Below are 11,452 nucleotides of genomic sequence, written 5' to 3' on the forward strand. Positions count from 1 at the left end.
GTCCCTCACAGCCTGCCTCGGCATCAGGGAAAGCCAGCCTCTAAACTTCTCCAGAGTTTAGTCTCACCCGCTACCTAGATGCCCAGCATCAGTGCGTAGAGCCAGTAGGGATATCCTCCCTGCCCCTTGGGGTCCCCCAGTTTTGAGGCGAGGGCACAGGACAGGTGGAAGGGGCTGCCTTGTTCTCCCGCACTGCCCTCGAGGTCCTCAGCGTGGACCAGCCTGCGTCGCTGACTTACCTGCGGGGCACAGACGAGCCCGTCGCGGCCACCTGCTCTCACCGCGCTCCGTAGCGCAGCGGCTTCGCGCTTGCCGAGGCGGAGGCGGGGCCAGGGGCGGGGGCGGGGCCTGGGGGAGCGGAGGCCGAGCCCCTCCCCGAGTCTCCGCGGGGAGGAGCGGGCCGGTTTATTCAGGTGGGCATAAAGCGGGGGGGGGGGGGGGGGAGCATCCGGGCCACTAGGGAGGCTCTGGCGCTCTAGCTATTCTGAGGGCTGGGAGTTAGGATTCCTGGGTCCTGAGGACCTCATGAAATGCCCTCCTTCAGGCAGCCTTACCCAAGTGCCCTGGAGGCAGTGGCTCCACATGAAGACCCCCTGACACGAAGAAGCAAGCCCGGGAACCCCTCCTCGTCTGCGTTCCCCCTTCCATCTGAGCTCAGGAAAGCTCTCCCAGCCAGGCAAGGTGGGTGCGCGATAGGACACGTCCTCTAAAGTCAGGGCCCCCCCCATCCAGGGGTCAGCTGTGTAGGGGCTCAGGCCACCGAGGGGACCATTAGGTGCCCAGGTCATCTTTAGCCTCAGTCCATCTCTCTCCCAGCAACACAGCCACACACACACACACACCACGCCACCCCAACCCCTGCCCTCAGCGCCAGCTCAGGTCCCTCAGCTGTCACTGTTTAGCCCTGGAATGACAGGCATCCGGACTCCGTGCATCCAGCCACACTCAAGGCCATTGAGCTTAGCACCCCTGGGCCCCTGCCCCCCTCCCTCTGCCCCCAGTCACTAATTTTATTGACCTGTAAAAGGCACGTTGCTGGCAGGAGAGATCACAAGTGAAGGTGAAGTGGGGAGCAGAGGCAGAAGAAGGGGCCCCGGGAGGCAGAGATGGGACAGGAGGGAGGAGGAGGGTGACTCCTGGAGCCACGGCCAAGGAACACTGGAGAATAGCAGGAAGAGAGGCCCTAGGAAAGAGGGGTACCCTCTCTGCGGGAGTGGAGGCCAAAAAGACTGGTACTGAAATGTCACCCTTCAATCAGACAAGAGGCAGACTGAAGAAAGATGCTGGGAGAAGGGAGTGCGCATCATTTCCCATCTACCCTTAGGCAGGACCAGGGATGTAGCCAGAGGGAAGGAGGTTAGACGGCAGGAAGGACTGCCATCCTGCTCTCAAATCTCTGCCCTAGCCCCCTCCCTTCCTCTTGAAGGTGACTCCTGCCTGCTGGGCTGCTTACTACAGAAATAGCCCTTTCCCTGAAGAATCAACCTAGATCTTGCCTTTCTTTTTCTTTCTTTCTTGTTAAAACGAGAACAGAAAATTTAGGCCTTTACAACTTCTCCCACCCCCCATGCCTACCTGAGCCCTACCCCTCAAATCCTGGATCTCAGCCTCTTCTCAGCCCAGGGGAGATGACCTGGGGGTTAGGGGAGGCTGGAGAGGGGGGCACTGGGGTTTGAGCCTATTATGGGGTGGAGGAGGCAGAAAGGCCTCACATTCTCAGTGGCTCTCAAATTTAGACTTTTGATGCTCTCTCCAAATCAAGGTTACACGATAGCCATAAAGAGGGGTGTTAAAAAATTTTTTTTTAAAGCTTTGAACATTAGAAATACAGCACAGGGACTTCCCTGGTGGTCCAGTGGTTAAGAATCCACCTTCCAACGCAGGGGACGCAGGTTCGATCTCTGGTCAGGGAACTAAGATCCCACGCGTCACGGGCAGTTAAGCCACAACTAGAGAGAAGCCCACGTGCCACAACTAGAAAGAAACCCACATGCCGTAACCAAGACCTGACACAGCCAAAAAATAAATTAATTAATTAAAACAAAACTAACTAAAAAAAAAGAGAGAAATACAGCACAAAGCAGATTGGTGGTTGTGGAAAGGGAAGAGGATTACATTGGGAGCAAGGAAGTTTTGAGGGTGATGGTGATGTTCATTATCTTGATTGTGGAAGCGCATACGTACGTTAAACTTATCAAATTGCACACTGTAAATATGTACAGTTATGTCAATTATATTATACCTCAACACATCTGTTTTAAAAATACTACCCATTTTCTACATGAGTTCTACTTCTTTATTTTTAATTTATGGAGAATCTCAAAGAATACAAGTGGCCTTGGCAGGGAAGGAATGTTGAAGCCAAGGGAAACTGGCGATGCCTAGTACAGTGGGGCCATTCTTCTGCCTCAGTTTCCCCCCACCAGCTCCATCCATTGCATACGAAGGTGTCTGTGTACATGTTAAGGGGGGTCTGGGATGAGCTGTGGCTCTCCAGCTGCTTCCTGAGTGTGGGAGTCCAAGCCAGCCTGGGTGCCCAGGGTTCCTCTGTGGCTGGTCAGCCGGGAGCCTGGAGCTGGTGACTCCGGAGGGAGGGGCTGGACCCAGGCTTTGCCCAGGAGACGGTGGCTTCTGTGGATTCTCCCGCCCCCTGCAGGCTACAGCAGGCACTGCAGGGACAAGACGGTCAGTCCAGGGAGAAGTCAGCCAGGCTCTGGGCACAGTGCTGCACGTAGTCAAAGTCAGGCACGGTGAAGGGCACGCGGGACCACTTCTTGGACTGGACCCGCCCTTGCGGTGTCTCCAGCAGCAAGCTGCGGACTTTGAGTACTGGCAGCTTCGCTGACTTGTAGATCATCTGCAGACCCCAGCCCTGTGGGTGGGACAGAGATGGCCAGGTCTGCATCTCTGTCCTCAGACTGGGCTTCTCTCCTCAGGCTGGAGTTCATGAATGCTGGGCCTATGTCTCCCACCTCAGCCTGAGAGCCATCTCCCCCATCACACTGTGGACTCCCTAAGACAGGGGTGGAACTCCTCTCCTCAGATTGGGAGCTCCTGGGGCAGGGCTGCCTCCCCCATCCCAGTGAGGGCACCCTGATGGCAGAGGCTGGGCTTCCTCTCTCAGACTGAGGACTTCTCAAGACTAGTGCTAAGGGCCACGGCCCCAGCACTTACCTCCCCACAGTTCCTGCAGCTAATGACACCCCCAGGCCTCCAGTCCTTGAAGACTCTGTCGATGACCACAGGCTCCTGGGAGATGTTGTAGTAGATCCTGGAGAAGAATGGGAGTGGCCACAGCCCTCATGGACCCCACCCCCCAACCCCAGCCCCAGATCTCATGCCCTCCTGCCTGCTGAGCCTGCGCCCGGGCCTTGGGCCTTCCTGCCCGTCGAGAGGTTACACTCTGCCTATGCTGCCTCCACGGCACCTTCTTCTGCCCAAGCTGGCCTCAGCACTACCCACCTGGATGATTTCAACAGTCCCCCAACAGCTCTCCCTGCCCCATCCTTCCATCCCATTCCATCCTTACTCTCAACCCCACATCATCCTTCCACCAACTGTCAGAGTGACCCTCTACAAATGTACATCTGACCCTGACATTCCCTTGCTCAAAATTCCCCCAAGACTCTGCATTGCCTACAGGACAAAGGCTAAACTTTCAGGCCCGACCTTCAAGGTCCTCCACGGGCCAGTCTGTGTTCCTTCAGAATCTCATCCTTCACCATCTCTTCCACTCAAGTCAACCAGAATTACTCCCGTTGCATCATCCCTGCCTCTTCTCATCTCACATTCCAACCCAGTGCATCCTTCAAGACAAGCCCTAGTTGAAATGCTGCCTCCTCAAATGAGAGAACCTGTGTGAAGATCCTTGGCATAGCAGGTACCTAATAAATAATGAATGGATGGAGGATGGGGAAAGGTTACCCTCTAGAGGGTGGAAGATGAGGGGATGGCTCAGGGACAACTAGCCCCTCTTGATGTCTTCAAAGTAGGTAGGACCACCTGGTTGGGGAACCAAGATCCCACATGCTGCGGGGCAATTAGGCCCAGGTGCCGTAACTACTGAGCCCGTGCGCCTCAACTACAGAGCCCATGTGCTGCAGTTAATGAGCCCACGTGCCACAACTAGAGAGAAGCCTGTGCGCCACAACGAAGAGCCCACACACTGCAACACAAGATCCTGAGTGCCACAACTAAGACCCAATGCAGCCAAAAATAAATAAATAAATATTAAAAACCAAAAACAAAGTAGGTAGGACCAGGGGGCCAGTCTGTGGCCCCTCAGCATTTGGCATCCTGAATTCCAGCTCTTGCTCAACCACATAGTGGCTGTGGGAGCTTGGGCAAGTCACTTAGCCTCTCTGAGCCTCTGTTTCCTCACCTGTAAAGTGGGGTGATGATAAGACCTGTCTCCTCAGACTACTGTGAAAATGCATACTTGGTCGTTGTTAAAATGCTCCTTAACTTTCCAAACCCTCAAAGCACTGTCTGGATGGAAGGGATTCTCCATCTCCCATCATACCCTTCTTCTCTCCCCGCTTCCCATCCCGACAGCCCCTTCTACAGTTCTCACGAGAAGTTGGGGTTCACGTTGACGTGGTGGGTACCCTCCACCCTCCGTAGGTCACTCCCATAGCCCACGGGCACCGTGCAGTTGACACAGAGGAGCCGCACGTGCTCTGCCAGGAACTTGTGCTGGAGACTCTCCCGCTGGGCCGCCTGGGCTGCCCGCTTGACCAAGGCTGCCTGCTGCAGATCCTGGATCTGGGGTGGGAGGGGACACGGGGCATGGCTGGGGCCTGAGAGACCTGACCCCAGGGGGCCAAAGGGCTCCCAAAGGGCTCAGATTATTAGCACCCAGAAGGGACTTCCTCAACCATCCCTGGAGTTTTTAGAAGCAGCTCTGTGGAATAAAATATGGGGGTGGAAAAAAATATGAGAGGAAGGCAAGTCTTCTTGCTGGATCTTTACTCCCTCTTTGGAGGATTTCGTGCAAAGTGGCTTCTTTTAATCTAACATGGGGCATCATTAATAATTATGCTGGGACAGCAGGAGTAAATAGGGACCATCCTGAACAAGGCTGGACGATGGTGACCCTGCCTCAGGGGAACTGATTTAAGCCCTGGTTCTGGGCTTATTTTGTGGATGTGTCTGTCTGTTTCCCTGCTGCCTGGTTCCAGAAGGGCTGTAAGGCGGCTCTCACAGATACACAAAATATTTGGTGGTGAGGATAAATTCAAAGCCCTGGATAAGGCCTGTTTCCAAGGCATTTTGGAGAACGGCCATTGCCTTCCCTGGAAGCCCCACCCCCAGCCTCTACCTTTCCCTTCATTCAAATCTTCCCCAGGCGGGCCAGGCTGGCCCCCAGAGGAAGGGGGACCAGGGGCGTGTATGTGTGTGCAGTCAGAGACCTTCTAGGCAGAGCGTCCTCAGTCCCCTTCCCCGTAGGGTAGTCAGGCTGCCCACAAACCTTGTCCTGGTACTTGGCCCGGTCCATCTCCTGCACAGCAGCCACTGCCCGTTCCATCAGAGTCTCCAGCGCCTCATTGGTCAGCTCCCGCTTCAGCTCCCGACTCCCTTGGGCCGCCACAAATGAGTATACACTTTGGCTGGCCCGGGCACGGCCCCTTGCCTGGGAAAAGAGAAAACAGAAGGGCCTGAGTGGGGCTGGGGTCCCACACAGCATCCTTTGAGGGCTGTTTTGGGGAGGGATGCTTTGGGCACCTGGACCATGGAGATCTCATTGGTCAGGAGCCCATAGCGCACCACCACCTTGCACTGGGGGATGTCCAGCCCCTCCTCTGCCACACTCGTAGCCACCAGGAGGTTCAGGGTACCAGTCCGGAACTTCTGGATCACTTCTTGCTGGTCCCTCTGGGGGGAAGGGGGGAAGGAGAAAGAGGATGGTAAATGAGGTCGGTTGAGGCCTATCTTCCTGCCAGCCCAGCCTCTCCTGGTTTAGCCCTTTTACTCACAGTCTTGTCCCCTTTCCCTAGGAACCCTGCGTCCCCACCTCTATCTTCAAGTAGCCCCAGGACCTTGCTCATCTTCCCAGGTACCCGTCTCACCCCCGTCTCCCTTAGGAGTCCCTAAAGGCCCCTGCCCCTCTACTCTAGGAGCTCTCAGGACCTATTCTCCTCATGCAAGGGACCCCAGACCCCTGATTCCCTGTCCTGAGGACATCACTCGCCTCTCCCTGCAGATCCCCAAGCCTCTGCCTCTCTTCCCCCAGAGATCTCCAGATTGGGGGAACCTTCAACACTGGGGATCTCAGTGTCTCCCTCTCCCCCCGCAGCTCTCTGCCCTCTGCCTGGAGTTAATCCATCGCCCACTGCTCTGTGCTGAAGATTGTCCCCTCCCTTTCTCCACTGGGGAAGCCCCACCCTCAGCTCCGTTCCCCAGAACCCACACCTGAGTCATCTGGATCATCTGAGCGTTCTGGCTGCTGTTCCCAGCCCCAATCAACAGCTGGGGCCTGATGTCCACTGTCTGCAGGCCTGGCTGCTGCTGGAGCCAGAGCAGGAGGGAGTGAGCGCTCTGGCGGGTCCGGGTGAAGATGATGCCCTGGGGGCTGTCAGGGCTCCTGAACTGCTTCTGCAGGATCTCTTCCAGCACCGCCAGTTTCGGGTTCTCTGGGCCATGAGTTGCCAGGTGGGCCAGCTTACTCTTGTGGTCTGCCAGAAAAGCCCAAAGCAGAAGCGCAGGACTCAGGTCTGGAGGTGGGCAGGGTTGGGCGTGGGGGACTCATGGGGATAAGATTACAGGAGTTGGGGGTCCGGGGGTGCCTGACGACACCTGCTCCTGCCTAATTCCCCTGAACAGCACCAGAAGCACATTTAAGGATACCCTCTGCCTGCCCAGCCTTAGGTCGGGGGCCTACAGTGTAGAATCCTTTGCCTCACATACCTCATCCAGTACCCCTCTTCAACCCAGCTACCAGGATGACCCTCGACATTTTCATACTGATCTTTGCTCCCCGGGTCTTCAGAAAGATCCTTGCCCTCCAGCCTGTGCTGCGGCCTCCTCTAGCCTTACATTTCGTTCTCTGACCACCTCACTTTCCCAGTTTAAAGGTACCACACAACCGAAACCTCAAGGACCGTCCCAATTAAATGTTTTTTTAAAAATCTCTGTCAAAAACATGAATTCGTTTTTATATCTATGCAAACCTTCACAAATGAGGGCATATTATCTTTTGTCATATCCACGGCTTTGACTTTTGGTTAGAAAATTCGGGCCCCAGTACCCTCGTTGGCACCTTCCCCACCCACGTTGGCACCTGCGTCCTGGCTGGCCTCTGACCTTTAGTTCAGTTGCGAGCCTCACCATCAAACAGCGCCAGCAGCCAGCGCTCGGCACGCAGGATCTGGGTCTTAGTGGTGCGCTCCCTGTCGTAGAAATCCTGCAGAGTGGCCAGGGCATCCACCGCACGGACCGTGTCGTGGATGAGCAGTGCGTCGTTGTAGCGACGCAGGTGAAGCGCGTACACCCGCCGCTCCTGCAGCCCCGCCTCAGCCGCTGAGGGAGGGCAGGGTTCGCAGCGCCTGAGTGGCCACGCCCCTCCAGGGTCCACTTCCGCCTAGGCTACGGCCCCCGAAAGGCTCCGCCCAGGCTGGCCCCGCCCCGGACCGCCCCGGCCGCCTAGCCCTTCCCTAGAACGGCCCCTCGCACCATTCCGGCCCAGCTCCACCACTTGTTGCTCGTAGGTCTGCGTCCCGAAGTCCCGTCTCAACTCGGGCATCTCCAGATGGTCGTGGATTTGGTCCATGAGCTCCTTCAGCATGTCGCCAAACGGCTCCTGGACGAGAAGAGTGAGGGTGTGAGGGGTTTCCCACACACATCGGGGGAATGGGCACCCAGTGGGGACGCTGATCTCCGGGCGAAGCTGCGCCGCTACTGCCGGCACATCGGAGCTGGACAGGAGGGAGCCCCAGAGGGAGGCCGGCTGGGGTGTGAAAGGAGTCCTGGCGGGAGGCAGAGGTCGGGGTCCTGCACCCCGCTCCTGCTATGTCGGAATCCTTGACTTCTGGCCTGAGCACAGTGATGTCTAGTCCTTGTGCAGCCCTGTCCTGGCAGACACCAGTGTCTGCACCGCAGGAGAGAGCTTGGAACAGCCTCAGCACAGAGTGCCCCAGCTTTACGGTTTGCAAAGCGTGCCCAGGGTTTTGAGAGATGCCCACGGTGGCATCTGAGTCAAACAAAACAGCAGGCTGAGGGCATGGGCTGTATCTGCCCCATTTCACAAAAAGGGGAAATGGAGGCTGAGACAAAAGCAAATAACCCGAAACCACAGAGCTAGTGAGGGTGGAGTCAGAGCTCAACCCCAGGTGCCCTAACTTCACACCAGACCCCACCCCCTGCCACGGCTCTCCCCCCATGCACCTGGGTGCGTCTGTGGCAGAGGTCGTACTGTTTGCAGGGCTGGCGGCTGTGCTCCTGCAGCTGGGAGCGGTAGTCCTGGGGTGACATGATGCGCCATGTGTCCAGGTTGGCACAGAGCTGGGGCAACAGAGAGGGGTTCACTGGAATGGGGGGTTCTGTGGGGACAATGGGCAGAGCTTTGGGGCAGGATGGGCTGAGGCAGGGCCATTGGGAGTGGGGACTCATGTGTTCAACAAATAGCTATTGCCCTCCTTCTCTATGCCCAGTGCTGTTCTAGTTACCAGGGATACAGAGCATCTTACGTTGGAGATGGGGAGACAGATGATAAACAAGTAAAGAGTAACAGAATGAGGGACTTCCCTGGTGGTCCAGTGGTTAAGAATCCGCCTTACAATGCAGGGGACATGGGTTCGATCACTGGTCCCGGAACTAAGATCCCACATGCCACGGGGCAGTTAAGCCCGCACGCTCTGGAGCCCGTGCCCCATAACTAGAGAGAAGCCTGCCCACTGCAATGAAAGATCCCGCATGCTGCAGCGAAGATCCCGTGTCCCGTGTGCCGCAGCTAAGACCCGATGCAGCCAAATAAATAAATTTAAATTTAAACTAAAAAAAAAGAGTAACAGAATGAGAGAATTTCACGTAGTGTTAACTAGCTCTTTAAAAATAAAACTGGATGATATGAAAGAGCACAGTGGGACTTCCCTGGTGGCGCTGCGGTTAAGAATCCGCCTGCCAATGCAGGGGACACGGGTTCGATCCCTGGTCCAGGAAGATTCCCACATGCCGCAGAGCAACTAAGCCCATGCACCACAACTACTGAGCCTGTGCTCTAGAGCCCACGAGCCACAACTACTGAGCCTGCGTGCCACAACTACTGAAGCCCGTGCGCCTAGAGCCTGTGCTCTGCAACAAGAGAAGCCACTGCAAAGAGAAGCCCGCGCACCGCGACGAAGAGTAGTCCTCGCTCACCGCAACTAGAGAAAGCCCATGTGCAGCAATGAAGACCCAACGCAGCCAAAAATAAATAATTAAATAAATAAATTTATTTAAAAAAAAAAAAGACGTGACATTTAAGCTGCTCCCTGAATGACAAGAAAGAGCCTGACAAGTAAAGTGCAGGGTAAAGGCATTCAGGGCAGAAGAAATGGCAAGTGCAAAGGTCCTGAGACAGGACAAGCCTGACATGCTCAAGGTACAGAGAGAGGCCAGAATAGTGGGAGTGAGGGGAAGGGTGCAGGAAATGAGGGTGGGAGGTAGGCAAGGCCTAGGTCCCATGGGACTTTGTAAGCCAGAGTGGACTTGGGAGATTATTCTAAGTGCGACAAGAAGTCATTTGAGGCTGGAGCTTAGGTGGGGAAGCGCCTTGAACCCTGCCTGGGGAGTCTGGAGAGGGCTGATGGGCATGGGGTTAGGCAGGACAGGTTAGGGAGCTTTCTGGTGGGAGGGTCACAGGGGCCAAGCTGACCTGCAGGACGTGGTCAATGGCCCCATCGAGCGTGGAGGCTCCACCAGTGCCTGGCGAGGCTGTGAGACCCAGCACCTGCGGCAGTGGCCGGGTCCTCCGGAGTTTAAGCTCCAGGTACCGGCTCAGGATGACGTTGTAGACGGTGTCTTTGTGCGTGTGGTGACACTCATCCACCACCAGCAGGGAGAAGGCTGGAGGCACACAAGAGAAGGTTATTACCTAAGCTTGCAAAGCCCTTCCTCCCATAAGCTGTTTCATGTAGTCCCCACAACTCATCTGAGAATTCCTTCCTCCCTTCACAGCTTGCAGCTGGGCCCCAGAGAATGGGCCAGGCAGGGACGATTTACCTCCATTTTACAGATTAGTAAACTAAGGCCTAGCTGGGGGAAGGTACTTGCCCAAGATCCTGCACTCTAGCCAGGTCTGTTTCTACTGGGGTGTAGGCTGGGGTTTGGTGAATGGGGAACCCCTCATCCCATGAAATGTCCCAACACCTTTACTAGAACAGGAGCCCTGGGGTTGGCAGGCAGGGGGCCTCAGGGGTGCACCCTTTCCCCCTGCCCCCAGCCCTCACCGTTGAGCTCCACATGCTCCCCCTCCTCCAGGCTGGTCAGTGCCTTCTGCAGCAGCTCAGCCGTGCAGATGAGCAGGTCATGCCTCTGGGCCACGTGGGCAAAGCCAGCTCGTGGCCCCATGTCCCCACTCAGGGTTGTAATGGTCCAGCGTCTGCCCAGCATGCTGCTGAACTCCTCACAATGCTGGGTCACCAGGTGCACCTGGGGGTGGAGAATGAGATGGGGAGAGGAAGCTGGAACGGGGCCTGGGGAATGGGGGGAGCAAGGTGACCCCCAGGACATAGCTGAGTTCTGGAATGGGTGAAAAGACAGGTGAGCTTAGAGACGGTCACAGCCGCTTTGGAGTTCCAGAGGGTCCTGAGAGGCACTCGAGGAGTGGAGACGCCGCTGGGGGGCGGGCAGGACACTCACCCTGTTGACCAATACAACCACCTTGGCTCCGTCTACAGTCTCTAGATGTCTCTTGGCCACATAAGCAGCTGCCCTCGTCTTCCCAGAGCCCGTGGGCAGCCAAATGATGATATTCTTGCCCTCCAGGGCAGGCATGATCACCTCCCACTGGTAGGGTCGCAGCTCCATTCTGGAAATGGCAGGGAGCTCAGACCACTGGTCCTCCTGGCCCCCTCCCAGGCCCGGCACCCCTCGGAGCCAGTCTCCACTCCTGGCCAGCTCAGTCTTGCTTAGGAAACTCCCTGTGCCCCGGACTCCATTCAGCTTGAGGGAGAAGGGGGCAGGGACCTACCGGAAACCGATCTGGGCAGGGGAAAGGCTGAGTACCACACAGACCACACTTGCCCTGTGCCAGCCCGGGTCTCACCTGCAGCCCTGCCGGCTTTGCCCAGATGGTGCTGGGCTCCGCTGAGCAGGAAATGGAAACTGAAACTGAGGGGAGGAGCCAGCCCTGCAGAGATCAACCTAGGAATCTCCCTTCGCTGCCCCACAGAAAAAACTTTGTGCGCTTCAGGGAGCCCGGTGGGTAAGGGGCAAGTGAGAGGGTGAGGGGTGGAGGGAGGGGAGAAGCGCTGCT

At 56.6% G+C, this 11,452-nt stretch overlaps 1 protein-coding gene across 3 annotated transcripts; it reads right to left on the reverse strand.

Moving 5' to 3' along the window:
• Positions 1 to 2,247: 2,247 nt before the first annotated feature.
• DHX58 (DExH-box helicase 58) lies at positions 2,248 to 11,246 on the reverse strand. 3 transcript variants are annotated; one of them, XM_082604276.1, is made up of 12 exons: positions 10,837 to 11,243; positions 10,425 to 10,626; positions 9,851 to 10,041; positions 8,383 to 8,499; positions 7,672 to 7,798; positions 7,327 to 7,518; positions 6,412 to 6,674; positions 5,725 to 5,874; positions 5,471 to 5,632; positions 4,574 to 4,764; positions 3,175 to 3,271; positions 2,248 to 2,872 (listed from the first exon to the last, which is right to left on the reverse strand). In XM_082604276.1, the coding sequence occupies exons 1-12, from the start codon at positions 11,002 to 11,004 to the stop codon at positions 2,687 to 2,689; spliced, it is 2,046 nt and encodes a 681-aa protein (XP_082460402.1). In that variant the 5' UTR covers positions 11,005 to 11,243; the 3' UTR covers positions 2,248 to 2,686. The 3 variants fall into 3 exon arrangements, with proteins under 3 accessions (XP_082460402.1, XP_082460403.1, XP_082460404.1); XM_082604277.1 differs by lacking the exon at positions 8,383 to 8,499; XM_082604278.1 differs by lacking the exon at positions 4,574 to 4,764 and having other exon boundaries at positions 2,735 to 2,872; positions 10,837 to 11,246.
• Positions 11,247 to 11,452: the final 206 nt, after the last annotated feature.

The sequence above is a fragment of the Mesoplodon mirus genome, assembly GCF_964341445.2.
Source record: "Mesoplodon mirus genome assembly, chromosome: 18".
NCBI lineage: Eukaryota > Metazoa > Chordata > Mammalia > Artiodactyla > Ziphiidae > Mesoplodon > Mesoplodon mirus.